This window comes from Ranitomeya variabilis, chromosome 8, assembly GCF_051348905.1.
Source record: "Ranitomeya variabilis isolate aRanVar5 chromosome 8, aRanVar5.hap1, whole genome shotgun sequence".
In the NCBI taxonomy this organism is placed as follows: Eukaryota; Metazoa; Chordata; class Amphibia; order Anura; family Dendrobatidae; genus Ranitomeya; species Ranitomeya variabilis.
This window is the reverse complement of record NC_135239.1, coordinates 218971246-218998980: the sequence shown is the minus strand read 5'-3', so window position 1 is coordinate 218998980 and position 27735 is coordinate 218971246. Positions and strand designations below refer to the sequence as shown.

Below are 27735 nucleotides of genomic sequence, written 5' to 3'. Positions count from 1 at the left end.
AGTGCCTGAGCAGAGAGCACTACTCCCATCAGGCAGCGGCTGCAGTGCCTGAGCAGAGAGGACTACTCCCATCAGGCAGCGGCTGCAGCGCCTGAGCAGAGAGGACTACTCCCATCAGGCAGCGGCTGCTCTTCCGCTATGTGACGGCTGTGGCTGACAGTGCAGCACTGTCCTGAGATTACCGGACCCTCACAGGATGCAGCGGTGCAGGGCTCCGTCCTCACCTGCCACCTGATGATCAGAGACAAATTACACGGCTGATACAGAAAATGATTTTATTAACCAATGCCACATAAAAAACAGTAACGGCCAGGAGGCGGAGCCTCGCTAATTAACCCCTCAGATGCCGTAGTGCTCCATCGGCTGCAGAGATCTGAAGGCACCGCACGCTCTGCTGCACGTGGAGGAGAGGTCCAATCCTGACCTCAGTGGAGGAGGAGCGCTCGTAGGCGGCTCCTGGGGCCACGGCTCCCGGGGCCACGGCACTCTGCATTGTGGGGGGCGGTGCGCACACTGCGGCCCCCGTGACATGGAATGTAGGCGTTAGTCTGCCGCTAGCAGTGACGATACAGAGGCGGAGAGAGAAAGAACGAGGACTTTAAATACTGAGCGAGACGACGTCTTATAAAATATCAGAGGATAAATGGAGGAGACACTCTAGATTAATGGTCGGGGGTCCTGTGAGATGCCGGGGGGGGTGCACACTCCGCCCTTAGATCAGAAGGCACGTCGTCTTCTTCTTGCCGCGTCTGGCTTGCAGGGCGGCCCGTGTGGCCAGCTCAAACACTTCCCGCACGCCGTCCTTGGTCTTCGCGGAGCACTCCATGTAGCCATAGGCCGAGATCCGGTTGGCCATGTCCCGTCCTTCTTCAGGTTTCACCGGCTCCTGAGATGATGGAGTAAAGACCAGAAGATGAGACGCAGCGCACGCGGGGAGCAGCAGCGCACGCGGGGAGCAGCAGCGCACGCGGGGAGCAGCAGCGCACGCGGGGAGCAGCAGCGCACGCGGGGAGCAGCAGCGCACGCGGGGAGCAGCAGCGCACGCAATCAGGAGGCTGCAATCTGATTGGTCCCTACAGAGGGAGGCTCCGCCCAGCTCTCACGTGATCGCAGATCTAGAGGTCACACGGCGAGCGAGCCGTCCGGTGTATCATCACCGCCACAAGCGTCCGGGCTGCACCCACCTGCTTCATCTTGGTGAGCTCCCGGCGGGTGTGCTCGTCATTGCGCAGGTCCTTCTTGTTCCCCACAAGGATGATGGGCACGTTGGGGCAGAAGTGCTTCACCTCCGGGGTCCATTTCTCTGGGATATTTTCTATGAAGACCGATAATAAAATCACTAAATTGAGCACAACCGAGACAAAGAATGTATGAGGACTGCTGGGGGGGGGGGAGGAGACACCTGTGCTGGGGGGGGGGGGAGGAGACACCTGTGCTGGGGGGGGGGGGGGGGAGGTAGGAGACACCTGTGCTGGGGGGGGGGGGGAGGAGACACCTGTGCTGGGGGGGGGGGGGGGGGGGGAGGAGACACCTGTGCGGGGGGGGGGGGGGGAGGAGACACCTGTGCTGGGGGGGGGGGGGGAGGAGACACCTGTGCTGGGGGGGGGGGGGGGGAGGAGACACCTGTGCTGGGGGGGGGGGGGGAGGAGACACCTGTGCTGGGGGGGGGGGGGAGGAGACACCTGTGCTGGGGGGGGGGGGGGGAGAGGAGACACCTGTGCTGGGGGGGGGGGGAGGAGACACCTGTGCTGGGGGGGGGGGGAGGAGACACCTGTGCTGGGGGAGGAGATACCTGTGCTGGGGGGGGGGGGAGGAGACACCTGTGCTGGGGGGGGGGGGGAGGAGACACCTGTGCTGGGGGGGGGGGGGAGGAGACACCTGTGCTGGGGTTGAGGAGGAGACACCTGTGCTTGGGGGGGGGGAGGAGACACCTGTGCTGGGGGGGGGGGGGGAGGAGACACCTGTGCTGGGGGGGGGGGGGGAAGGAGACACCTGTGCTGGGGGGGGGGGGAAGGAGACACCTGTGCTGGGGGGGGGGGGGAAGGAGACACCTGTGCTGGGGGGGGGGGGGGGAGAGGAGACACCTGTGCTGGGGGGGGGGGGAGAGGAGACACCTGTGCTGGGGGGGGGAGGAAGGAGACACCTGTGCTGGGGGGGGGGGGAGGAAGGAGACACCTGTGCTGGGGGGGGGGGGGGAGGAGACACCTGTGCTGGGGGGGGGGGGAGGAAGGAGACACCTGTGCTGGGGGAGGAGATACCTGTGCTGGGGGGGGGGGGAGGAGACACCTGTGCTGGGGGGGGGGGGAGGAGACACCTGTGCTGGGGGGGGGGGGAGGAGACACCTGTGCTGGGGTTGAGGAGGAGACACCTGTGCTTGGGGGGGGGGGGGAGGAGACACCTGTGCTGGGGGGGGGGGGGGGGGAGGAGACACCCGTGCTGGGGGGGGGGGGGAAGGAGACACCTGTGCTGGGGGGGGGGGAAGGAGACACCTGTGCTGGGGGGGGGGGGGAGAGGAGACACCTGTGCTGGGGGGGGGGGGGAGAGGAGACACCTGTGCTGGGGGGGGGGGGGGAGAGGAGACACCTGTGCTGGGGGGGGGGGGGGGAGAGGAGACACCTGTGCTGGGGGGGGGGGGGGAGGAAGGAGACACCTGTGCTGGGGGGGGGGGGAGGAGACACCTGTGCTGGGGGGGGGGGGGAGGAGACACCTGTGCTGGGGGAGGAGACACCTGTGCTTGGGGGGGGGGGAGGAGACACCTGTGCTGGGGGGGGGGGGGGGAGAGGAGACACCTGTGCTGGGGGGGGGGAAGGAGACACCTGTGCTGGGGGGGGGGGGGGGAAGGAGACACCTGTGCTGGGGGGGGGGGGGAAGGAGACACCTGTGCTGGGGGGGGGGGGGGAGAGGAGACACCTGTGCTGGGGGGGGGGGGGAGAGGAGACACCTGTGCTGGGGGGGGGGGAGGAGACACCTGTGCTGGGGGGGGGGGGGAGGAGACACCTGTGCTGGGGGGGGGGGGGGAGGAAGGAGACACCTGTGCTGGGGGGGGGGGAGGAGACACCTGTGCTGGGGGGGGGGAGGAGACACCTGTGCTGGGGGGGGGGGGAGACACCTGTGCTGGGGGAGGAGACACCTGTGCTGGGGGGGGGGAGGAGACACCTGTGCTGGGGGGGGGGAGGAGACACCTGTGCTGGGGGGGGGGGGGAGGAGACACCTGTGCTGGGGGGGAGGAAGGAGACACCTGTGCTGGGGGGGGGGGGGGGGGGAGGAGACACCTGTGCTGGGGGGGGGGGAGGAGACACCTGTGCTGGGGGGGGGGAGGAGACACCTGTGCTGGGGGGGGAGGAGGAGACACCTGTGCTGGGGGGGGGAGGAGGGGCACCTGTGCTGGGGGGGGGAGGAGACACCTGTGCTGGGGGGGGGGTAGGAGGAGACACCTGTGCTGGGGGGGGGGGGGTAGGAGGAGACACCTGTGCTGGGGGGGGGGGTAGGAGGAGACACCTGTGCTGGGGGGGGGGGAGGAGACACCTGTGCTGGGGGAGGAGACACCTGTGCTGGGGGGGGGGGGGGGAGGAGACACCTGTGCTGGGGGGGGGGAGGAGACACCTGTGCTGGGGGGGGGGGGAGGAGACACCTGTGCTGGGGGGGGGGGAGAGGAGACACCTGTGCTGGGGGGGGGAGGAGACACCTGTGCTGGGGGGGGGGGGGAGGAGACACCTGTGCTGGGGGGGGGGGGGAGGAGACACCTGTGCTGGGGGGGGGGGGGAGGAGACACCTGTGCTGGGGGGGGGGGGGAGGAGACACCTGTGCTGGGGGGGGGGGGGAGGAGACACCTGTGCTGGGGGGGGGAGGAGACACCTGTGCTGGGGGGGGGGAGGAGACACCTGTGCTGGGGGGGGAGGAGGAGACACCTGTGCTGGGGGGGGGGGAGGAGGAGACACCTGTGCTGGGGGGGGGGGGGGGGGGAGGAGGAGACACCTGTGCTGGGGGGGGGAGGAGACACCTGTGCTGGGGGGGGGGGGGAGGAGACACCTGTGCTGGGGGGGGGGGAGGAGACACCTGTGCTGGGGGGGGGGAGGAGACACCTGTGCTGGGGGGGGGGGGGGAGGAGACACCTGTGCTGGGGGGGAGGAGACACCTGTGCTGGGGGGGGGGGAGGAGACACCTGTGCTGGGGGGGGGGAGGAGACACCTGTGCTGGGGGGGGGGGGGGGAGGAGACACCTGTGCTGGGGGGGGGGGGGAGGAGACACCTGTGCTGGGGGGGGGGGGAGGAGACACCTGCGCTGGGGGGGGAGGAGACACCTGCGCTGGGGGGGGGGGAGGAGACACCTGTGCTGTGGGGGGGGGGGGGAGGAGGAGGCACCTGTGCTGGGGGGGGGGGGAGGAGACACCTGTGCCGGGGGGGGGGGAGGAGACACCTGTGCTGGGGGGGGGGGAGGAGGAGACACCTGTGCTGGGGGGGGGGAGGCACCTGTGCTGGGGGGGGGGGGGGAGGAGACACCTGTGCTGGGGGGGGGGAAGAGACACCTGTGCTGGGGGGGGGAGGCACCTGTGCTGGGGGGGGGGGGAGGGGAGGCACCTGTGCTGGGGGGGGGGGGGGGGGGGAGGAGACACCTGTGCTGGGGGGGGGGCCGCAAAGATTGAGGGGCAGATCGTGCCACCAGAGACTCGGTCCTGAGTGGTACACGGCCGACACACAGCGTACACCAACAACCACAACATCATGCAGGTCAATAGTGAGACCCCCAGAGGAGGCGCCAGTGCAGGACATGTACCGCACCGTCACCTCACCGCTTACACGTCATCTACTGTATGTCTATGGATTATCAGCGCACAGCTGCAAAGGGGCTCGTGCCTCACACTGGGGGGGGCTGTGCCTCATACTGAGGGGGGGTCTGCGCCTCATACTGGAGGGGGAGGGGGGGGGAATTTGCGCCTCATACTGGGGGGGGCTGTGCCTCATACTGGGGGGGGGGGCTCGCGCCTCACACTTACCTAAACTATCAGGGCTATCGATGGAGAAGCACATTAATATAACGTCCGTATCGGGGTAGGACAGGGGCCGCAGCCGGTCGTAGTCTTCCTGTCCAGCTGTGTCCCACAGGGCCAACTCCACCTAAAAGAGGCAGAAAGCAATTAATGACGAAAGACCCCTGACAGCCCCCCGCCACCCCGGCCCCAGCACCCACCTGCTTTCCATCCACTTCAATATCAGCCACATAGTTCTCGAACACAGTGGGCACATAGACCTCAGGGAACTGGTCCTTACTGAACACGATCAGCAGACAGGTTTTCCCGCACGCTCCATCACCGACAATCACGAGCTTCTTACGTATCGCTGCCATCACTGCGAGGAGATGAGAGTCTGTAAGGAGACCACAGACCCCCGCCGCGCGGCACGCCCCCGCCAGACGCCACGCCCCCGCCAGACGCCACGTGGCACGCCCCCGCAGCAGTGCACATAAGGAGGATTAGGTTCTGTATTGTCAAGACATTAATATGGAGAAAGTATGTGCCCCCCACATCCTCCTCCGGGGGCTTCTCTGTCCTCATCTACATCCATAGACATTAATATGGAGAAAGTATGTGCCCCCCACATCCTCCTCCGGGGGCTTCTCTGTCCTCATCTACATCCATAGACATTAATATGGAGAAAGTATGTGCCCCCCACATCCACCTCCGGGGGCTTCTCTGTCCTCATCTACATCCATAGACATTAATATGGAGAAAGTATGTGCCCCCCACATCCACCTCCGGGGGCTTCTCTGTCCTCATCTACATCCATAGACATTAATATGGAGAAAGTATGTGCCCCCCCACATCCTCCTCCGGGGGCTTCTGTGTCCTCATCTACATCCATAGACATTAATATGGAGAAAGTATGTGCCCCCCACATCCTCCTCCGGGGGCTTCTCTGTCCTCATCTACATCCATAGACATTAATATGGAGAAAGTATGTGCCCCCCCACATCCTCCTCCGGGGGCTTCTGTGTCCTCATCTACATCCATAGACATTAATATGGAGAAAGTATGTGCCCCCCACATCCTCCTCCGGGGGCTTCTCTGTCCTCCTCTACATCCATAGACATTAATATGGAGAAAGTATGTGCCCCCCACATCCTCCTCCGGGGGCTTCTCTGTCCTCATCTACATCCATAGACATTAATATGGAGAAAGTATGTGCCCCCCACATCCTCCTCCGGGGGCTTCTCTGTCCTCATCTACATCCATAGACATTAATATGGAGACAGTATGTGCCCCCCACATCCTCCTCCGGGGGCTTCTCTGTCCTCATCTACATCCATAAACATTAATATGGAGAAAGTATGTGCCCCCCACATCCTCCGGGGGCTTCTCTGTCCTCATCTACATCCATAGACATTAATATGGAGAAAGTATGTGCCCCCCCACATCCTCCTCCGGGGGCTTCTGTGTCCTCATCTACATCCATAGACATTAATATGGAGAAAGTATGTGCCCCCCACATCCTCCTCCGGGGGCTTCTCTGTCCTCATCTACATCCATAGACATTAATATGGAGAAAGTATGTGCCCCCCCACATCCTCCTCCGGGGGCTTCTGTGTCCTCATCTACATCCATAGACATTAATATGGAGAAAGTATGTGCCCCCCACATCCACCTCCGGGGGCTTCTCTGTCCTCATCTACATCCATAGACATTAATATGGAGAAAGTATGTGCCCCCCACATCCACCTCCGGGGGCTTCTCTGTCCTCCACCTACATCCATAGACATTAATATGGAGAAAGTATGTGCCCCCCACATCCTCCTCCGGGGGCTTCTCTGTCCTCATCTACATCCATAGACATTAATATGGAGAAAGTATGTGCCCCCCACATCCACCTCCGGGGGCTTCTCTGTCCTAATCTACATCCATAGACATTAATATGGAGAAAGTATGTGCCCCCCACATCCTCCTCCGGGGGCTTCTCTGTCCTCATCTACATCCATAGACATTAATATGGAGAAAGTATGTGCCCCCCACATCCTCCTCCGGGGGCTTCTCTGTCCTCATCTACATCTATAGACATTAATATGGAGAAAGTATGTGCCCCCCACATCCTCCTCCGGGGGCTTCTCTGTCCTCATCTACATCCATAGACATTAATATGGAGAAAGTATGTGCCCCCCACATCCTCCTCCGGGGGCTTCTCTGTCCTCATCTACATCCATAGACATTAATATGGAGAAAGTATGTGCCCCCCACATCCACCTCCGGGGGCTTCTCTGTCCTCCACCTACATCCATAGACATTAATATGGAGAAAGTATGTGCCCCCCACATCCTCCTCCGGGGGCTTCTCTGTCCTCATCTACATCCATAGACATTAATATGGAGAAAGTATGTGCCCCCCACATCCACCTCCGGGGGCTTCTCTGTCCTAATCTACATCCATAGACATTAATATGGAGAAAGTATGTGCCCCCCACATCCTCCTCCGGGGGCTTCTCTGTCCTCATCTACATCCATAGACATTAATATGGAGAAAGTATGTGCCCCCCACATCCTCCTCCGGGGGCTTCTCTGTCCTCATCTACATCTATAGACATTAATATGGAGAAAGTATGTGCCCCCCACATCCTCCTCCGGGGGCTTCTCTGTCCTCATCTACATCCATAGACATTAATATGGAGAAAGTATGTGCCCCCCACATCCACCTCCGGGGGCTTCTCTGTCCTCATCTACATCCATAGACATTAATATGGAGAAAGTATGTGCCCCCCCACATCCTCCTCCGGGGGCTTCTGTGTCCTCATCTACATCCATAGACATTAATATGGAGAAAGTATGTGCCCCCCACATCCTCCTCCGGGGGCTTCTCTGTCCTCATCTACATCCATAGACATTAATATGGAGAAAGTATGTGTCCCCCACATCCACCTCCGGGGGCTTCTCTGTCCTCCTCTACATCCATAGACATTAATATGGAGAAAGTATGTGCCCCCCACATCCACCTCCGGGGGCTTCTGTGTCCTCATCTACATCCATAGACATTAATATGGAGAAAGTATGTGCCCCCCACATCCACCTCCGGGGGCTTCTCTGTCCTCATCTCCATCCATAGACATTAATATGGAGAAAGTATGTGCCCCCCACATCCACCTCCGGGGGCTTCTCTCTCCTCATCTACATCCATAGTCATTAATATGGAGAAAGTATGTGCCCCCCACATCCACCTCCGGGGGCTTCTCTGTCCTCATCTACATCTATAGACATTAATATGGGGAAAGTATGTGCCCCCCACATCCTCCTCCGGGGGCTTCTGTGTCCTCATCTACATCTATAGACATTAATATGGAGAAAGTATGTGCCCCCCATATCCTCCTCCGGGGGCTTCTCTGTCCTCATCTACATCTATAGACATTAATATGGAGAAAGTATGTGCCCCCCACATCCTCCTCCGGGGGCTTCTCTGTCCTCATCTACATCCATAGACATTAATATGGAGAAAGTATGTGCCCCCCACATCCTCCTCCGGGGGCTTCTCTGTCCTCATCTACATCCATAGACATTAATATGGAGAAAGTATGTGCCCCCCACATCCTCCTCCGGGGGCTTCTGTGTCCTCATCTACATCCATAGACATTAATATGGAGACAGTATGTGCCCCCCACATCCACCTCCGGGGGCTTCTCTGTCCTCATCTACATCCATAGACATTAATATGGAGAAAGTATGTGCCCCCCACATCCACCTCCGGGGGCTTCTGTGTCCTCATCTACATCCATAGACATTAATATGGAGAAAGTATGTGCCCCCCACATCCACCTCCGGGGGCTTCTCTGTCCTCATCTCCATCCATAGACATTAATATGGAGAAAGTATGTGCCCCCCACATCCACCTCCGGGGGCTTCTCTGTCCTCATCTACATCCATAGACATTAATATGGAGAAAGTATGTGCCCCCCACATCCACCTCCGGGGGCTTCTCTGTCCTCATCTACATCCATAGACATTAATATGGAGAAAGTATGTGCCCCCTGATTACAGCCCATAGCATTATCCTCCTCCACCATCTGTACAGGGGGCACAATGCAGTCAGGGGATAACATCCTGGAATCACAAAACCCAGCCTCCTCCATCAGACACACACACACTACACACACACTACACACACAGTACAGACCAAACATGTGGACACCTTCTCACGTAAAGATTTTTCTGTATTTTCATGACTATGAACATTGTACATTCACACTGAAGGCATCAAAACTATGCATTAACCCATTCATGACCCGGCCGTTTTTTGCAATTCTGACCAGTGTCCCTTTATGAGGTAATAACTCAGGAACGCTTCAACGGATCCTAGCGATTCTGAGATTGTTTTTTTTTTACATATTGGGCTTCATGTTAGTGGTAAATTTAGGTCGATAATTTCTGAGTTTATTTGTGAAAAAAAACGGAAATTTGGCGAAAATTTTGAAAATTTTGCAATTTTCACATTTTTAATTTGTATTCTGTTAAACGAGAGAGTTATGTGACACAAAATAGTTAATAAATAACATTTCCTACATGTCTACTTTACATCAGCACAATTTTGGAAACAGTTTTTTTTGCTAGGAAGTTATAAGGGTTAAAATTTGACCAGTGATTTCTCATTTTTACAACAAAATTTACAAAACCATTTTTTTTTAGGGACCATCTCACATTTGAAGTCAGTTTGAGGGGTCTATATGGCTGAAAATACCCAAAAGTGACACCATTCTAAAAACTGCACCCCTCAAGGTGCTCAAAACCACATTCAAGAAGTTTATTAACCCTTCAGGTGCTTCACAGCAGCAGAAGCAACATGGAAGGAAAAAAATAGAATTATTCTTACCGTTAATTCGGTTTCTAGGAACCTTCCACGACGGCATATGGAGGTTGTCTCTTTGCCCTAATGGGGAACAGGAAACACAGAGGTTAAAAGGACCTCCCACCTCCCACTTGCCAGTGACTTACAACTGAGACCATTGCACTGGTTTACCTTTAGAATCCCAGAACTAATCCAGGAATATATATCGGGTGGGAAATTAGTGCCGTCGTGGAAGGTTCCTAGAAACCGAATTAACGGTAAGAATAATTCTATTTTCTCTAGTCACCTTCCACGACGGCATATGGAGGAATACCAACTAATTTGGCACTAGGGAGGGACAACGGCCTGGAGTACTTTACGGCTGAAGGCTAAGTCCTTATTGGACAATACATCTAGTCTATAATGTTTAGAGAAGGTATGGAGTGAAGACCACGTTGCTGCCCTGCAAATCTGCTCCGGAGATGCACCTGCTCTTTCTGCCCAGGAAACCGATGTAGATCTGGTTGAATGGGCTTTGATTCCTACTGGAGGCAATTTGTTTTGAGCGAGGTAGGCTTCCGTTATAGCTTTCTTGATCCATGTAGCGATGGTACTTTTGGCTACTTTTTTACCTTTGTTTTGTCCTGAGAGATGGATAAATAGGTTATGATCAATTCTAAACGAACGGGTCAGGTCCAAGTACTGTAAAAGAATACGCCGGACATCCAAGGTGTTGAATCTCCTTTCTTCCAAGTTTGCTGGATTGTGGCAAAAGGTTGGTAGAAAAATCTCTTGAGAACGATGAAAGTCAGAGATAACCTTCGGAAGAAAGGACGGATCAAGACGAAGTACAATTGAATCATCTCTTACCAGAAGATAAGGTTCTCGTGTAGACAAGGCCTGCAATTCACCAATCCTTCTGGCTGAAGTAATGGCTACCAAAAACACAGCTTTATATGCCAAGTTTTGTGGAGAACAAGAAGACAGTGGTTCAAAGGGTGGACCTGTCAGACCTTGGAGAACTACATTGAGGTCCCATGGGGGGACTATGATCTGTTTTCTAGGATTCATTCTAGTGGCTGATGTCATAAACCTCTTAATCCAGCGATGACTCGCTAAATCTTGATCAAAGACCGAGCTAAGTGCAGAGACCTGGACCTTGAGGGTACTGGGCCTAAGACCTATTTCCAAGCCTTTCTGTAAAAAGTCCAATATGATGGGTATATTAGGCTTGAGAGGGTCTGGAAGGTTAGGCAGACAGAATGAAGAAAACTTTTTCCAGATTTTGTTGTAGATGGCGTTGGTTACCGGTTTTCTCGATTTTTGTAGAGTAGCTATGACAGATTGATAGTCCTTTAGCTCTTAAAACCTGGGTTTCAGCAACCACGCCGCCAAGTTCCACTTCTGAGGGTCTGGGTGGAGAATGGGACCCTGAGAAAGAAGATCGTGCTTTATTGGCAACATTACTGGTCCATCCACTTGTAGATGGATAATTAGGTTGAACCAACTCCTTTTGGGCCACAATGGAGCTATCAGGATAGTTGTAGTCCTTTCTAGGCGTATCTTCCGTAGAACCTTGGCAAGGATTGGGATTGGCGGAAAAGCATAAGCTAGATGAAACGGCCAACCTTGGGTTAAAGCATCCAACCCCCTGGGATTGCCTCTTGGGTTCAAGGAAAAAAAGGTTTCGACTTTTGCATTCTGGTGAGAGGCAAAGAGGTCGACGTCTGGATGACCCCATCTGTGTACCAGCATGTTGAATGTTTGGGGATCCAGGCTCCACTCGCCAGGATGGATTTCCTGGCGACTTAGGTAGTCTGCCTGAATATTTGTAGTACCCTTGAGGTGGATTGCCGTCAGGGATAGTAGGTGTTTTTCGGCCCAAGAAAAGATTCGAGCGGAGATCTTTTTTAGACTGAGGGTTCTTGTACTGCCCTGGTGCCTGATATGGGCCACCGTGGTCATGTTGTCCGAGTATATCTGTACATGTTGACCCGAAATCTGATGACTTGCCGCTAGTAGGATCTCTTCCACAGCTTTGAGCTCCCTGAAGTTTGATGATTTCTCGGAAATCGACTGGCTCCACTGGCCCTGATAGGGGACATGGTCTACTATGGCTCCCCAGCCCCTCTTGCTGGCATCTGTTTTGATGGTGGTTAGAGGGGACTGAATCCAGCATACTCCTTTCAGAAGGTTCCTGGGCTTCATCCACCATGTTAAAGAGGCTTTCACTCTGCCCAGAGTGTGGATCCTCTTGGTAAGAGTGCCAGGTCGACCATCCCAATTGTCTAGAATGTGGGCTTGGAGAATCCTTGAGTGAGCTTGAGCCCAAGCCACCGACTGTATGCAGGCTGTCATGGAGCCCAACAGCGACATTCCCTCTCGCAGAGTAGGGGACCTCATCTCTTTGAACTTCCTGATTTTTGTTAGTAAGGGAAGTCTGTGATCGTCTGGGAGGAAGGACATTTGTCTTGCTGAGTCCAGCATTACTCCCAGAAATCTCCTGGTTTTTGCAGGTTGAAGCTGAGATTTTTGTAGGTTCGGAATCCAACCTAGGGATCTCAGAATCTCTAAGGTGGTAGAGACATGGGATATCAGGGTTACCTCGGTGGAAGCTACTATCAGAAGATCGTCCAGATAGGGCACTATACAAACACCCTGTTTCCGGATGAATGACACTACTTCTGCCATCACCTTGGAGAACACCCTCGGTGCTGATGAAATGCCGAAGGGAAGGACTCCAAACTGATAGTGCTCCACCCGATGACTCCCCTGTATCGCAAACCTGAGATATTTTTTGTGTCTCGGGTGAATTGGGATGTGGAAATACGCATCCTTGAGATCGATGGTAGCCATAAAGGAGTGATGTTCTATCAGGGGAATCGCAGATCTTACAGACTCCATCTTGAACTTGCGATATTTCACGTGCTGATTCAGACCCTTTAAGTTTATAATAACCCGGACGTCTCCCGAAGGTTTGGGGACCAGGAAGAGTCGGGAGTAGTGTCCCTTTCCCCACTCTGATTGTGGGACTGGGGAAATTACATTTGATCTGATAAGGTCCCTGAGACCTAAGGACAATAGGCTGCGATCCCTTGATGATGGAAGGGAAGTGACTTTTAGACCCTGAGGTGGGGGAGAAATTAACTCTATTAACAGGCCCTCCTTGATGACATTGAGAACCCAGTGGGAGCTGGCGATATCCTCCCACTGATCCACATATTTCGAGAGTCTTCCCCCCACCGGGTCGGAGTCATTGTTTGTCCTGCTGGGACTGTTGCTGCTGTTGCGGGACAAAAATATTCTTTCCCCTACCCTTTGCATAGCTCCACCTGCCGGTTTTTCCTTTGCCTCTTGCTTGAGAGGGCTGAGGTTGTGGGCCACGAAAAAACCGTTTCCTAGGCTGTTTTTGCTCAGGGAGCGCTTTCTTTTTGTCGGTGGCTTTATCGAGAATATCGTCAAGGGCAGGACCAAAGACGTAGTCTCCTTTAAAGGGTATGGTGCAGAGTTTAGATTTAGAAGTGATATCCCCACTCCATAGCTTAAGCCAGAGGGCTCTTCTGGCAGAGTTGGAAAGTACCAGGGATCTGGCGGCGACTCTTACAGATTCCAGAGAAGCGTCCGCCAAAAACCCTGCAGCTTTATGCAGAATGGGTAGGGAATCCAATATCTCGCCTCTTGAGGTACCTTGAGATATGTGATTCTCTAATTTCTCAAGCCAGCAGGAGAGGTGCCACACAGGTGGAGGCGACGTTAGCCTTAAGGATAGCTGCAGAAGTTTCCCATGATTTTCTGAGGAGACTTTCGATTTTTCTATCCATGGGATCCTTCAATTGAGAAGAATCCTCAAAGGGGAGTGCCGTTCTCTTGGCTACTCTAGCCACCTGCACATCGACCTTGGGAATATCTAATTTAAGATCATCCTCAAGCAGAAATCTGTGCTTCAACTCTGAGGGGTTACTGAGACGCCTCTCAGGTAGTTCCCATTCCTGATTAATCATACTGATAATATTGGCATGAACTGGGAAGCCCACTCTCTTTTCCGATGAAAGCCCACCGAACATCTGATCCTGTATGGACTGCGGTACAGGTTCCTCTTTTAGTCCCATGGTATTACGGACGGCAGAGACTAGATCCTCAATATAGTCAGAGGAAAAAAGGTACTTCCTGACCTCAGCTTTAGGCGATACTGGATCCTCCCAGCCAACAGATGAGGCATGAGAGAGGTCCGAATCAGAGTCGGATTCCACAATCTGAATCTTCCTCTTCTTAGCCGGGGAATGATGCTGTGGCGGAGGTGGAGGTGGGGGTGGAGGTGTAAAAGCTGCCAGAGAAGATTGTACCTCCTGTTTTACTAATGAGCGAATCTCATCCAACAGAGATGGCTGCTCAGCTCTTATTATTCTGTCAGTACATGACTGACAGAGTTTCTTGTCCCAGTTAGGAGGACATTTAGTGGAACAGATAGGGCACTTCTTCCTATAGGCACCTTTAGGGGCAGGTTTTTCTCCCTGAAATATATAAAGGGAGAGAGGGGTGAGGACTTCTAACCCCTGCTACACTCCTCCCGGATCCCATCCCTGCAACACTTACAGAGGCAGGGGTGGCGCTGGGCTCCGCAGATACGGGGCATGAAGAACCATCCATACTGAAGGAAATAGCCTTACCTCAGTGGTGGTTCAGCAGGTTTTTATGGACGCCGTCCTAGCACCTGCTCCAGCGATTAATCCCCCTCCCCCTCCAGGATCCAGGTGAGGGAGCTGTGAGGTCCGACACGCCGGCCGGCGAAACCCGGAAGTACCGGCTTCTTAGTGTATGAAGAAACCGGAAGTGACGCGCGCGAGCCGCCGACGTCACTTCCGGAACGCCGAGCCGACAGCATGGAGGAGGAGGATGCCGGGCAGCTCCAGGAGGAGCCCGGTCAGGGAAACCCAGGCCTGCTTTGCCCTCGTGGGGGCGCGGGAAGGCCGGGAGGGGGTCCCGAGGACCTGCAAGCAGGACGACGGGAGCAGCACAAGGAGGAGGCCTAAGGCGACCATCTGCTGCCCGGCTAGACAGGCAGCGCCTGCAAAGGTACCGTAGCCACCGGCCACTACAGCACATGAAGAAACCTCTCCCTGTCCCATGGGGAACAGGAAAGACACTGGCAAGTGGGAGGTCCTTTTAACCTCTGTGTTTCCTGTTCCCCATTAGGGCAAAGAGACAACCTCCATATGCCGTCGTGGAAGGTGACTAGAGAAATTAACATTTAACTTTTTAGTCACAAAAATGATCTTTTAGCAACAATTTTTTTATTTTCCCAAGGGTAAAAGGAGAAACTGGTCCACGAACGTTAGTGCACAATTTCTCCTGAGTACGCTGATACCTCATATGTGGGGGTAAACCACTGTTTGGGCACATGGTAAGGCTCGGAAAGGAAGGAGCACCATTTCACTTTTGAATGAAAAATTAGCTCCAATCGTTAGCGGACACCATGTCGCGTTTGGAGAGCCCCTGTGTGCCTAAACATTGGAGCTCCCCCACAGTGACCATTTTGGAAACTAGACCCCCAAGAAACTTATCTAGATGTGCGGTGATCACTTTAAACCCCCAAGTGCTTCACAGAAGTCTATAACGCAGAGCCGTGAAAATAAATCATTTCTTTCCTCAAATTATTTTTTAGCCCGGAATTTTATATTTTCACAAAGGTAACAGAAGAAATTGGACCCCAATAGTTGTTGCCCAGTTTGTCCTGAGTACACCGATACCCCATATGTGGGGGTAAACCACTGTTTGGGCGCACATCGGGGTTCGGAAGGGAAGTAGTGACGTTTTGAAATGCAGATTTGATGGAATGGTCTGCCGGCGTTATCTTACGTTTGCAGAGTCCCTGATGTGCCTAAACAGTAGAAACCCCCCACAAGTGACCCCATTTTGGAAATTAGACGTATGATCTGGTGGCCTAAGAGCAGCATGAGACGTACCCTGGAGAAGGTGGTACCTGTACTGACCGCAGACCCTGAACTTAACACCGCAACTAGAAGTAGCCATGGAATGTACCTATCACTCCCTAGACATCTCGACACAGCCGGAGGACTAATTACCCCTAGAGATAGAAAAGGGAAAACTATCTTGCCTCAGAGAAAATCCCCAAAAGATAGGCAGCCCCCCCACAAATATTGACTGTAAGGCTGAGTTCACACGTAGCAGAATTGCCGCGGAAATTTCCGCGGCAATTCTGCGCCTCCTGCCGCGGGTATATCGCATGCAGAATTTGCATGCATATACCCGCAGAAAACTAGCGTTTTGCAAGCATAATTAGCTTGCAGAGTGCTAGCGTTTTCCAAGCGATCTGTAGCATCGCTTGGAAAACTGACTGACAGGTTGGTCACACTTGTCAAACATAGTGTGTGACAAGTGTGACCAACTTTTTACTATAGATGCAGCATCTATAGTAAAAGATAGAATGTTAAAAATAAAAAAAAAATAAAAAGGTTATACTCACCTCAGCGGCGTCCGTTCCTAATGCTGTGTGTTCAGGACCTTCCATTGACGTAGCGGTCACGTGATCGCGACATCATCGCAGGTCCTTCTCACACACCTCGGAAGCCTCTGAGAAGGTCGGGCCGCCAGAAGGGGAGTATATCGCTATTTTTTATTTTAATTCTTTTTTTTTTTTTACCACTTATATGGTGCCCAGTCCGTGGAGGAGAGTCTCGTCTCCTCTCCTCCACCCTGGGCACCAACCGCACTTGATCTGCTTACTTCCCGCATGGTGTGCACAGCCCCGTGCGGGAAGTAAGCAGGTCAATGCATTCCTATGTGTGCAGAATCGCCGCGATTCCGCAATTTTAATGAACATGCTGCGTTTTTTTCTGGATTGCGATTCCGCTCAGGAAAAAGATGCAGCATGTGCACAAAAAATGCGGATTGCAATCTGTTACATAGGATGCTTAATGTTAGCGTTTTTTTCGCGGTTTTATAGCGTTTTTATAGCGAAAAACCGCAAAAAAAACCGCAAAAAATCTGCTACGTGTGCACACAGCCTTAGAGGAGAGGGAAAAAACATACACAGACTGAAATGAGAATTTAGCAAAGGAGGCCACTTCTAGCTAAATAGAAAGGATAGGACAGACTACTATGCGGTCAGTATTAAAACACTAGAAAATATCCACCACAGAAAATACAAAACCTCCACAGCTAACTAAAGATATGGAGGGTACATCTGCATCTCCAGAGATACCAGCTTGGCTAAACAAATCCTTATTCAGACCAAGCTGGACAAGACAAAAACATGGAAAAGAACTGAACCATAAGGCCACAGCATGTAGACAGAAAAATCAAGGCCAGAACTTATCTTTGTTGAAATAAACTGCAAAGCAGAAGAGACCAGGAAGGGATGTGAATCCTCCAGGAACAATGGACAACTGGCACTGACTAAAGGGTGAAGCAAGACTAAATAGCCCACTCTAAATTGCAAAAAGTGAACACACCTGATAAATGCTGCGATTCAGAGACAGCAGCGCTACCACTTACAACCACCGGAGGGAGCCCAAGAGCAGAATTCACAACATTAGACCTCCCAAGGAACGTATCTAGATGTGTAGTGAGCACTTTGAACCCCCAAGTGCTTCACAGAAGTTTATAACGCAGAGCCGTGTAAATAAAAAATAATTTTTCATTGATCAAAAACTATGTTTTAGCAAGCAATTTTTTATTTTCGCAAGGGTAACAGGAGAAGTGGACCCCAAAAGTTGTTGTCCAGTTTGTCCTGAGTACGCTGGTACCCCATACGTGGGGGTAAACCACTGCTTGGGCACACGTCGGGGCTCGGAAGGGAGGGAGCACCATTTGACTTTTTGAACGCAAGATTGGCTGGAATCAATGGTGGCGCCATGTCGCGTTTAGAGACCCCTGATGTGCCTAAACAGTGGAAACCCCTCAATTCTAACTCCAACACTAACCCCAACACACCCCTAACCCTAACCACAACTCTAACCCTCAACACACCCCTAACCACACCCCTAATCTTAACCTAATTCCAACCCTAACCCTATGTGCCCACATTGCGGATTTGTGTGAGATTTTTCTGCACCATTTTTGAAAAATCCGCAGGTAAAAGACACTGTTTTACCTGCGGATTTCCAGTGTTTTTTGTGTGGATGTCACCTGCGGATTCCTATTGAGGAACAGGTGTAAAACGGAATCCGCACAAAGAATTGACATGCTGCGGAAAATACAACGCAGCGTTTCCGCGTGGTATTTGCCGCACCATGGGCACAGCGGATTTGGTTTTCCATAGGTTTACATTGTACTGTTTACATGATGGAAAACTGCTACGAATCCGCAGCCAAATCCGCAGCGTGTGCACATAGCCTAATTCTAACCCTAATTTTAACCCTAGCCCTAGTGGGGGAAGTAAAAAATAAATATATTTTCTTTATGTTATTATTGTCCCTACCTATGGGGGTGATAAAGGGGGGGGGTTCATTTACTAATTTTTTTTTTTTTTATTTTGATCACTGCGATAAAACCTATCACAGTGATCAAAATGTACCTGGAACGAATCTGACAGCCGGCCGATTCAGCGGGCACACTGCGCATGCGCCCGCCATTTTGGAAGATGGCGGCACCCATGAAGAAGACGGACGGGCATCGGGAGGCTCGGTAAGTATGAGGAAGGGGGGGAGCGGACAGGAGGACAGAGGGAGCGGACCACAGTACGGGGCAGAAAGGAGGACTGGGGAGGAGATCGGTGGCAGTGGGGGGGGGGCAGATCAGGGTTTCCAGCCATGGCCAATGATATTGCAGCATCGGTCATGGCTGGATTGTAATATTTCACCACTTTTCATAGGCAAAATATTACAAATTGCTCTGATTGGCTCTTGAAAGTGAAACAGCCAATCAGAGCGATCGTAGCCACGGGGGGGGGGGATGGGGGGGGCGTGGCGTCACAGGTTGGGAAGGGGTAAACACATGTGGAATTATATACTTAACAAAAAAGTGTGAAACAACTGAAATTATGTCTTATATTCTAGGTTCCTCAAAGTAGCCACCTTTTGCTTTGATGACTGCTTTGCACACTCTTGGCATTCTCTTGATGAGATTCAAGAGGTAGTCACCGGGAATGGTCTTCCAACAATCTTGAAGGAGTTCCCAGAGACGCTTAGCACTTGTTGGCCCTTTTGCCTTCACTCTGCGGTCCAGCTCACCCCAAACCATCTAGATTGTGTTCAGGTCTGGTGACCGTGGAGGGCAGGTCATCTGGCGTAGCACCCCATTACTCTCCTTCTTGGTCAAATAGCCCTTACACAGCCTGGAGGTGTGTTTGGGGTCATTGTCCTGTTGAAAAATAAATGATGGTCCAACTAAACGCAAACCGGATGGAATAGCATGCCGCTGCAAGATGCTGTGGTAGCCATGCTGATTCAGTATGTCTTCAATTTTGAATAAATCCCCAACAGTGTCACCAGCAAAGCACCCCCACCAGGGTGGATAAAAATCAATGTTTTTTTTTTAAAAATCAAAAAAATCGGATTTTTTTGATTTAAATCGGATTTTTTTGATTTAAATCGGATTTTTTTCAATAAACTGCTTTTTGAGGAAAATATTTTACCATCCAAAGGTTCTTCCATCATGAGATAAAGCTGAGTTGTTTAACTCAGTAGAATAAAGGCTGTATATGTGTAACATTCACAATGCCATGCTCTTCCAGAGGTTTCTGTAGGATGCTGACTATCCAACAAGTTTGGGCATGTCAACTGAATGGAAAAAGAAACTAAACCAAAAGTGAAACCAAGCTAGAAGTGTGGAATTAAAGGGGCAGTATGAACAAAATGTGGAGGCTATTAATAGTTTATACAATTAAGACATGCTGCTTTTAAACACCTACCTATTGCCATATAGTAAAACAAAAAAGATTTTTACTTACTTTGGGGTCCCCCCCTCACCCTGGCGTTAGATCGTTGCCCCTAGTTTCGTCCGTGTAACTATGGGCGCACATGCGCACTGCTCTCACTTCTCATTTTAATCATGATTTATATTAAAAAAAATCTTTTGATTTAAATCAGTGATTTAAATCATGATTAAAATCATGATTTAAATCGATCCGATTTAAATAGAAAAAAATCTTTTGATTTAAATCGTGATTTAAATCATGATTTAAATCGGCGTGATTTAAATCAATCCACCCTGACCCCCACACCATCACACCTCCTCCATGCTTCACGGTGGGAACCAGGCATGTAGAGTCCATCCGTTCACCTTTTCTGCGTCGCACAAAGACATTGTGTTTGGAACCAAAGCTCTCACATATGGACTCCTCAGACCAAAGCTCAGATTTCCACAGGTCTAATGTCCATTCCTTGTGTTCTTTAGCCCAAACAAGTCTTTTCTGCTTGTTGCCTGTCCTTAGCAGTGGTTTCCTAGCAGCTATTTTACCATGAAGGCCTGCTGCACAAAGTCTCCTCTTAACAGTTGTTGTAGAGATGTGTCTGCTGCTAGAACTCTGTGTGGCATTGACCTGGTCTCTAATCTGAGCTGCTGTTAACCTGCGATTTCTGAGGCTGGTGACTCGGATAAACTTATCCTCAGAAGCAGAGGTGACTCTTGGTCTTCCTTTCCTGGGGCGGTCCTCATGTGAGCCAGTCTCTTTGTAGCGCTTGATGGTTTTTGCCACTGCACTTGGGGACACTTTCAAAGTTTTCCCAATTTTTCAGACTGACTGACCTTCATTTCTTAAAGTAATGATGGCCACTCGTTTTTCTTTACTTAGAATTTGTATTATGGCAATAAAAAAGCAGCTAACAGTCTATTCAGTAGGACTATCAGCTGTGTATCCACCAGACTTCTGCAAAACACAACTGATGGTCCCAACCCCATTTATAAGGCAAGAAATCCCACTTATTAAACCTGACAGGGCACACCTGTGAAGTGAAAACCATTCCCAGTGACTACTTCTTGAAGCTCATCAAGAGAATGCCAAGAGTGTGCAAAGCAGTCATCAAAGCAAAAGGTGGCTACTGTGAAGAACCTAGAATATAAGACATAATTTCAGTTGTTTTACACTTTTTTGTTAAGTCTATAATTCCACATGTGATAATTCATAGTTTTGATGCCTTCAGTGTGAATGTACAATTTTCATAGTCATGAAAATACAGAAAAATCTTTAAATGAGAAGGTGGGTCCAAACTTTTGGTCTGTACGGTATATACACACACATTTGTCACTTGCACACACACACATATTATATCCATACACCCCATACACCCTATACACCCTATACACTCTATACACACTCTATACACACATTATACACTCTATACACACATTATACACTCTATACACACATTATACACTCTATACACACATTATACACTCTATACACACATTATACACTCTATACACACATTATACACTCTATACACACATTATACACTCTATACACACATTATACACTCTATACACACATTATACACTCTATACACACATTATACACTCTATACACACATTATACACTCTATACACACTCTATACACACATTATACACTCTATACACACATTATACACTCTATACACACATTATACACTCTATACCCATTTCTCCCTCGCACACTATACACACTCTACACTATATACCTATTTCTCCCTCACACACACATATATACACACACATACATACTATACACACACATTATACACTCTATACACACTATACATACACACATTATACACACATTATACACTCTATACACACATTATACACTCTATACACACATTATACACTCTATACACACATTATACACTCTATACACACATTATACACACACTATACACACATTATACACACACTATACACACATTATACACTCTATACACACATTATACACTCTATACACACATTATACACACTATACACACATTATACACACTATACACACATTATACACTCTATACACACACTATACACACATTATACACACATTATACACTCTATACACACACTATACACACATTATACACACATTATACACACATTATACACTCTATACACACATTATACACTCTATACACACATTATACACACATTATACACTCTATACACACATTATACACTCTATACACACATTATACACACACTATACACACATTATACACACATTATACACACATTATACACACACTATACACACATTATACACACACTATACACACATTATACACACATTATACACACACTATACACACATTATACACACATTATACACACACTATACACACACATTATACACACACACTATACACACTCTATACACACATTATACACTCTATACACACATTATACACTCTATACACACATTATACACTCTATACACACATTATACACACACTATACACACATTATACACACATTATACACACATTATACACACATTATACACACATTATACACACATTATACACACATTATACACACATTATACACACATTATACACACATTATACACTCTATACACACACATTATACACACACTATACACACATTATACACACATTATACACACACTATACACACATTATACACACATTATACACACACTATACACACATTATACACACACTATACACACACTATACACACATTATACACACATTATACACACACTATACACACATTATACACACATTATACACACACTATACACACATTATACACACACTATACACACATTATACACACATTATACACTCCACACACACATTATACACTCTATACACACATTACACACACATTATACATACACACACACACACTATACACACATTATACACACTATACATACACACATTATACACTCTCTCTACCCATTTCTCCCTCGCACACACTGCGCCCCCTGCCGCTCACCCGCCCGCTCCTCCTCCGGCCGCGGCCTCCTCGTCTCCCCCGCCGGCTGCAGCCGCAGACTCCCCGGGCCGGAAGCCGCTCCCCCTCCCCGGGCCTCACCTCCCGCCGGGCCTCCTCACCTCTCGCCGGGCCGTGCTGGGCCGCTGCTCGCTGTGTGGACGCTCGGGACGCGGCGCTCTGCTCTCCGGGCCGGTTCTCGGGGCTCCGTCCCTCCCTCGGGCGGCGGCCGTTATTACCTCACTGGAACTCCGGGTTCTGGCAGCAGAAGAACCGCCCGGCTGAGGCTCGGCCACGACTGGTACGTGCTCGTGCACAGACAACGTGAACGCGCCTCTAGCGTAGGCCGCAGAACAGAAAAGTCAACGTGATGACGTAACGAAGCGCGCTCACGACAAAATGTCACAAGAGGAAACCCACTGCGCAGGCGCAACAGGGTGACCTTAAGGCGGGGTCCGGACGCGTTGGCGCTCGGAGATCGCGATTAACAACAGCTGACACTTCCAATGTTCTCACCCTGACAGGGGGAACCAGCGCGCACTCTGCGGACATCACACCCGCGGCCCCCGGAACATCCCCCTCACTATATATGTGCCGCTGCCTGGTATCAGCACAGTGGGCGGAGTGTACAGTCAAGGAGCCAATTAAAAGAGGCGGGGGCGTGGCGATCACTGGCTCTTGGGCCGGGCTGGGTATAAATACCACTGCTGCTATTTCTGCTCCTGACAGAAAACAACAGCTCGAAACACAGCGGATGTCAGACGGCGAGTATACAGCGGACGTGACGTCACCACCGGAGAATACACCCCCCCATATAACGTCACGCGTACAGACCCCCCCCCCCCCCCCATATAACGTCACGCGTACAGACCCCCCCCCCCCATATAACGTCACGCGTACAGACCCCCCCCCCTATATAACGTCACGCGTACAGACCCCCCCCATATAACGTCACGCGTACAGACCCCCCCCATATAACGTCACGCGTACAGACCCCCCCCATATAACGTCACGCGTACAGACCCCCCCCCATATAACGTCACGCGTACAGACCCCCCCCCCCCATATAACGTCACGCGTACAGACCCCCCCCCCCCATATAACGTCACGCGTACAGACCCCCCCCATATAACGTCACGCGTACAGACCCCCCCATATAACGTCACGCGTACAGACCCCCCCATATAACGTCACGCGTACAGACCCCCCCCCCCATATAACGTCACGCGTACAGACCCCCCCATATAACGTCACGCGTACAGACCCCCCCATATAACGTCTCGCGTACAGACCCCCCCATATAACGTCACGCGTACAGACCCCCCCCATATAACGTCACGCGTACAGACCCCCCCCATATAACGTCACGCGTACAGACCCCCCCATATAACGTCACGCGTACAGACCCCCCCCCATATAACGTCACGCGTACAGACCCCCCCATATAACGTCACGCGTACAGACCCCCCCCATATAACGTCACGCGTACAGACCCCCCCCATATAACGTCACGCGTACAGACCCCCCCCATATAACGTCACGCGTACAGACCCCCCCCATATAACGTCACGCGTACAGACCCCCCCCATATAACGTCACGCGTACAGACCCCCCCCATATAACGTCACGCGTACAGACCCCCCCCATATAACGTCACGCGTACAGACCCCCCCATATAACGTCACGCGTACAGACCCCCCCATATAACGTCACGCGTACAGACCCCCCCATATAACGTCACGCGTACAGACCCCCCCATATAACGTCACGCGTACAGACCCCCCCCCATATAACGTCACGCGTACAGACCCCCCCATATAACGTCACGCGTACAGACCCCCCCATATAACGTCACGCGTACAGACCCCCCCCATATAACGTCACGCGTACAGACCCCCCCCATATAACGTCACACGTACAGACCCCCCATATAACGCCCCCCCATATAACGTCACGCGTACAGACCCCCCCATATAACGTCACGCGTACAGACCCCCCCCATATAACGTCACGCGTACAGACCCCCCCCATATAACGTCACGCGTACAGACCCCCCCCATATAACGTCACGCGTACAGACCCCACCAATATAACGTCACGCGTACAGACCCCCCCCATATAACGTCACGCGTACAGACCCCCCATATAACGCCCCCCCATATAACGTCACGCGTACAGACCCCCCCATATAACGTCACGCATACAGACCCCCACATATAACGTCACGCGTACAGACCCCCCCAATATAACGTCACGCGTACAGACCCCCCCCATATAATGTCACACGTACAGACCCCCCATATAATGTCACGCGTACAGACCCCCCCATATAATGTCACGCGTACAGACCCCCCCTATAACGTCACGCGTACAGACCCCCCCCATATAACGTCACGCGTACAGACCCCCCCCATATAACGTCACGCGTACAGACCCCCCCCATATAACGTCACGCGTACAGACCCCCCCCATATAACGTCACGCGTACAGACCCCCCCCATATAACGTCACGCGTACAGACCCCCCCCATATAACGTCACGCGTACAGACCCCCCCCATATAACGTCACGCGTACAGACCCCCCCATATAACGTCACGCGTACAGACCCCCCCCATATAACGTCACGCGTACAGACCCCCCCCTATAACGTCACGCGTACAGACCCCCCCATATAACGTCACGCGTACAGACCCCCCCCATATAACGTCACGCGTACAGACCCCCCCCATATAACGTCACGTGTACAGACCCCCCCATATAACGTCACGCGTACAGACCCCCCCCATATAACGTCACGCGTACAGACCCCCCCATATAACGTCACGCGTACAGACCCCCCCCATATAACGTCACGCGTACAGACCCCCCCCATATAACGTCACGCGTACAGACCCCCCCATATAACGTCACGCGTACAGACCCCCCCAATATAACGTCACGCGTACAGACCCCCCTATATAACGTCACGCGTACAGACACCCCCCATATAACGTCACGCGTACAGACCCCCCCATATAACGTCACGCGTACAGACCCCCCCCATATAACGTCACGCGTACAGACCCCCCCATATAACGTCACGCGTACAAACCCCCCCATATAACGTCACGCGTAGAGACCCCCCCATATAACGTCACGCGTAGAGACCCCCCCAATATAACGTCACGCGTACAGACCCCCCCAATATAACGTCACGCGTACAGACCCCCCCAATATAACGTCACGCGTACAGACCCCCCCAATATAACGTCACGCGTACAGACCCCCCCATATAACGTCACGCGTACAGACCCCCCCCATATAACGTCACGCGTACAGACCCCCCCATATAACGTCACGCGTACAGACCCCCCCCATATAACGTCACGCGTACAGACCCCCCCCATATAACGTCACGCGTACAGACCCCCCCATATAACGTCACGCGTACAGACCCCCCCCTATAACGTCACGCGTACAGACCCCCCCCCATATAACGTCACTGTGAAGGAAGCCCCTGTTCCTTCCACGTCACCAATCCGTGACGTCACTACACAGGCACAGCTCTCCGGCGCCCCCTTTGTCTCTCAGGTCAGTAAGGGAACTGCACCTAGAGCAAATGGCCGCCGGAATGACTGCCCTGTTACCCACACTGGGTATTCTAAGATTCGCAATCAGAGTAAAAGGATCAGCCCAAAATTAATTTATGATTTAATTGCCTTAAGGGCGCACTAGGTAATTACAAGAAATATACAATCACAATATATCAAGAGTTACAGTCAGAGTACAATATAACAACAATGATACAAGGCTTAAGGTATAAAGCTGGAGGTCACTTTACCAGGTTAGAGGTTGCTTGTGGAAGCCGGGGGGCGCAGCGTTCCGCAGGTCCAAAACTTTAGTTGCCGGGCAGCCCCCAGAAAGCGTGTGCTTGCCCCCCTCTGGCTGGCGTGTGCCCTGTTTCTTAGTCGGTCATCTTCTGTGTGTGTCACTCTCCACATGTTCCAGCTCTTAACCCTGCCGTGTCCCTCCCCCTGTAGCTGGGTGGGCTTAGCAATCTCCACCCCTCTGCCTCCCTGCGATATTTGTTCCAATATCTAATAAATGGGATAACTGCTCTCAGGATGATCGGATCAGCACACGGGCAGTACCAGCGCCTGTGGTTTGTTCTGCCGGTCGTACTGGGATCAAACCTGGACCCATTCGGTCCCTGTGGGAGGCTGATCTCTATATCTCGGGTTTCAGACCTCCCACGGATACAGGAGTCGCACCATTAGATGCACCATTTCTTTAGGACGAGGGGAATATTTTTTATGAGCCGCTACCTCGGACGATGCGTCCATAATTCACGATTCCATGTCAGAGACGGTTCGGCTGGACGACCATACTAGATGTGTATCCAGTGGCCCCTTGACATGCGTGCTTTAATTAAGCCCTTGAGCATTTCCAAGCCCCCTGCTGGTGTGGCTTCCTAACTGAGCTTTGAAGTACCTTCTGCAATCTCCTCTGAGCTCAGCCGATTACCATACTAATAGGCACTATGTTCATTAGAAAAGGTGGGGGCCAGGAGCACTCCTCTCTGCAGACCTGTGACCAGGAGGCAAAATGGAGTCACGCCAATCTCTGTTAGTATGCCCGTCCAAGATGGCGGCTGTTCCCTCATCACACCTCCCTGCTTTAGAGGGCGCTAGGGGGCATCACATTCCTGTGTTCCCCCATGCGCCCTTCCGCACCTTCTCCTTGCCGGGACAACCCATCAGCGTTACCATGGTCTCTGCCCCCTCCTCTGCCTCTCCCCGAGGCTGTCTCTGCCTCCTCTGTCTCTCTGAGGCAGTCTCTGCCTCCTCCTCTGTCTCTCTTTGAGGCTGTCTCTGCCCCTCCTCTCTCTGTCTGAGGCTGTCTCTGCCCCCTCCTCCTCCTTTCTCTGAGGCTGCCTCTGTCTCCTCCTCCCTCTGTCTGAGGCTGTCTCTGCCTCCTCCTCTGTCTCTGAAGCTGTCCCTGCCTCCTCCTCTGTCCCTCTCTGAGGCTGTCTCTGCCTCCTCCTCTCTGTCTCTGAGGCTGTCCCTGCCTCCTCCTCTGTCC

The 27735-nt window shown here is 51.9% G+C and overlaps 1 protein-coding gene across 3 annotated transcripts; it reads right to left on the bottom strand.

The window, feature by feature from the left end:
* Positions 1–261: 261 nt before the first annotated feature.
* RHOA (ras homolog family member A) lies at positions 262–23234 on the bottom strand. Of its 3 annotated transcripts, none has more exons than XM_077277236.1 (5): positions 22913–23234; positions 5188–5345; positions 4994–5114; positions 1185–1315; positions 262–886 (listed from the first exon to the last, which is right to left on the bottom strand). In XM_077277236.1, exons 2-5 carry the CDS (start codon positions 5341–5343, stop codon positions 713–715), a joined length of 582 nt encoding a protein of 193 aa, XP_077133351.1. In that variant the 5' UTR covers positions 5344–5345; positions 22913–23234; the 3' UTR covers positions 262–712. The 3 variants fall into 3 exon arrangements, with proteins under 3 accessions (XP_077133351.1, XP_077133349.1, XP_077133350.1); XM_077277234.1 differs by having other exon boundaries at positions 22796–23232; XM_077277235.1 differs by having other exon boundaries at positions 22776–22914.
* Between the last annotated feature and the right edge of the window lie 4501 nt (positions 23235–27735).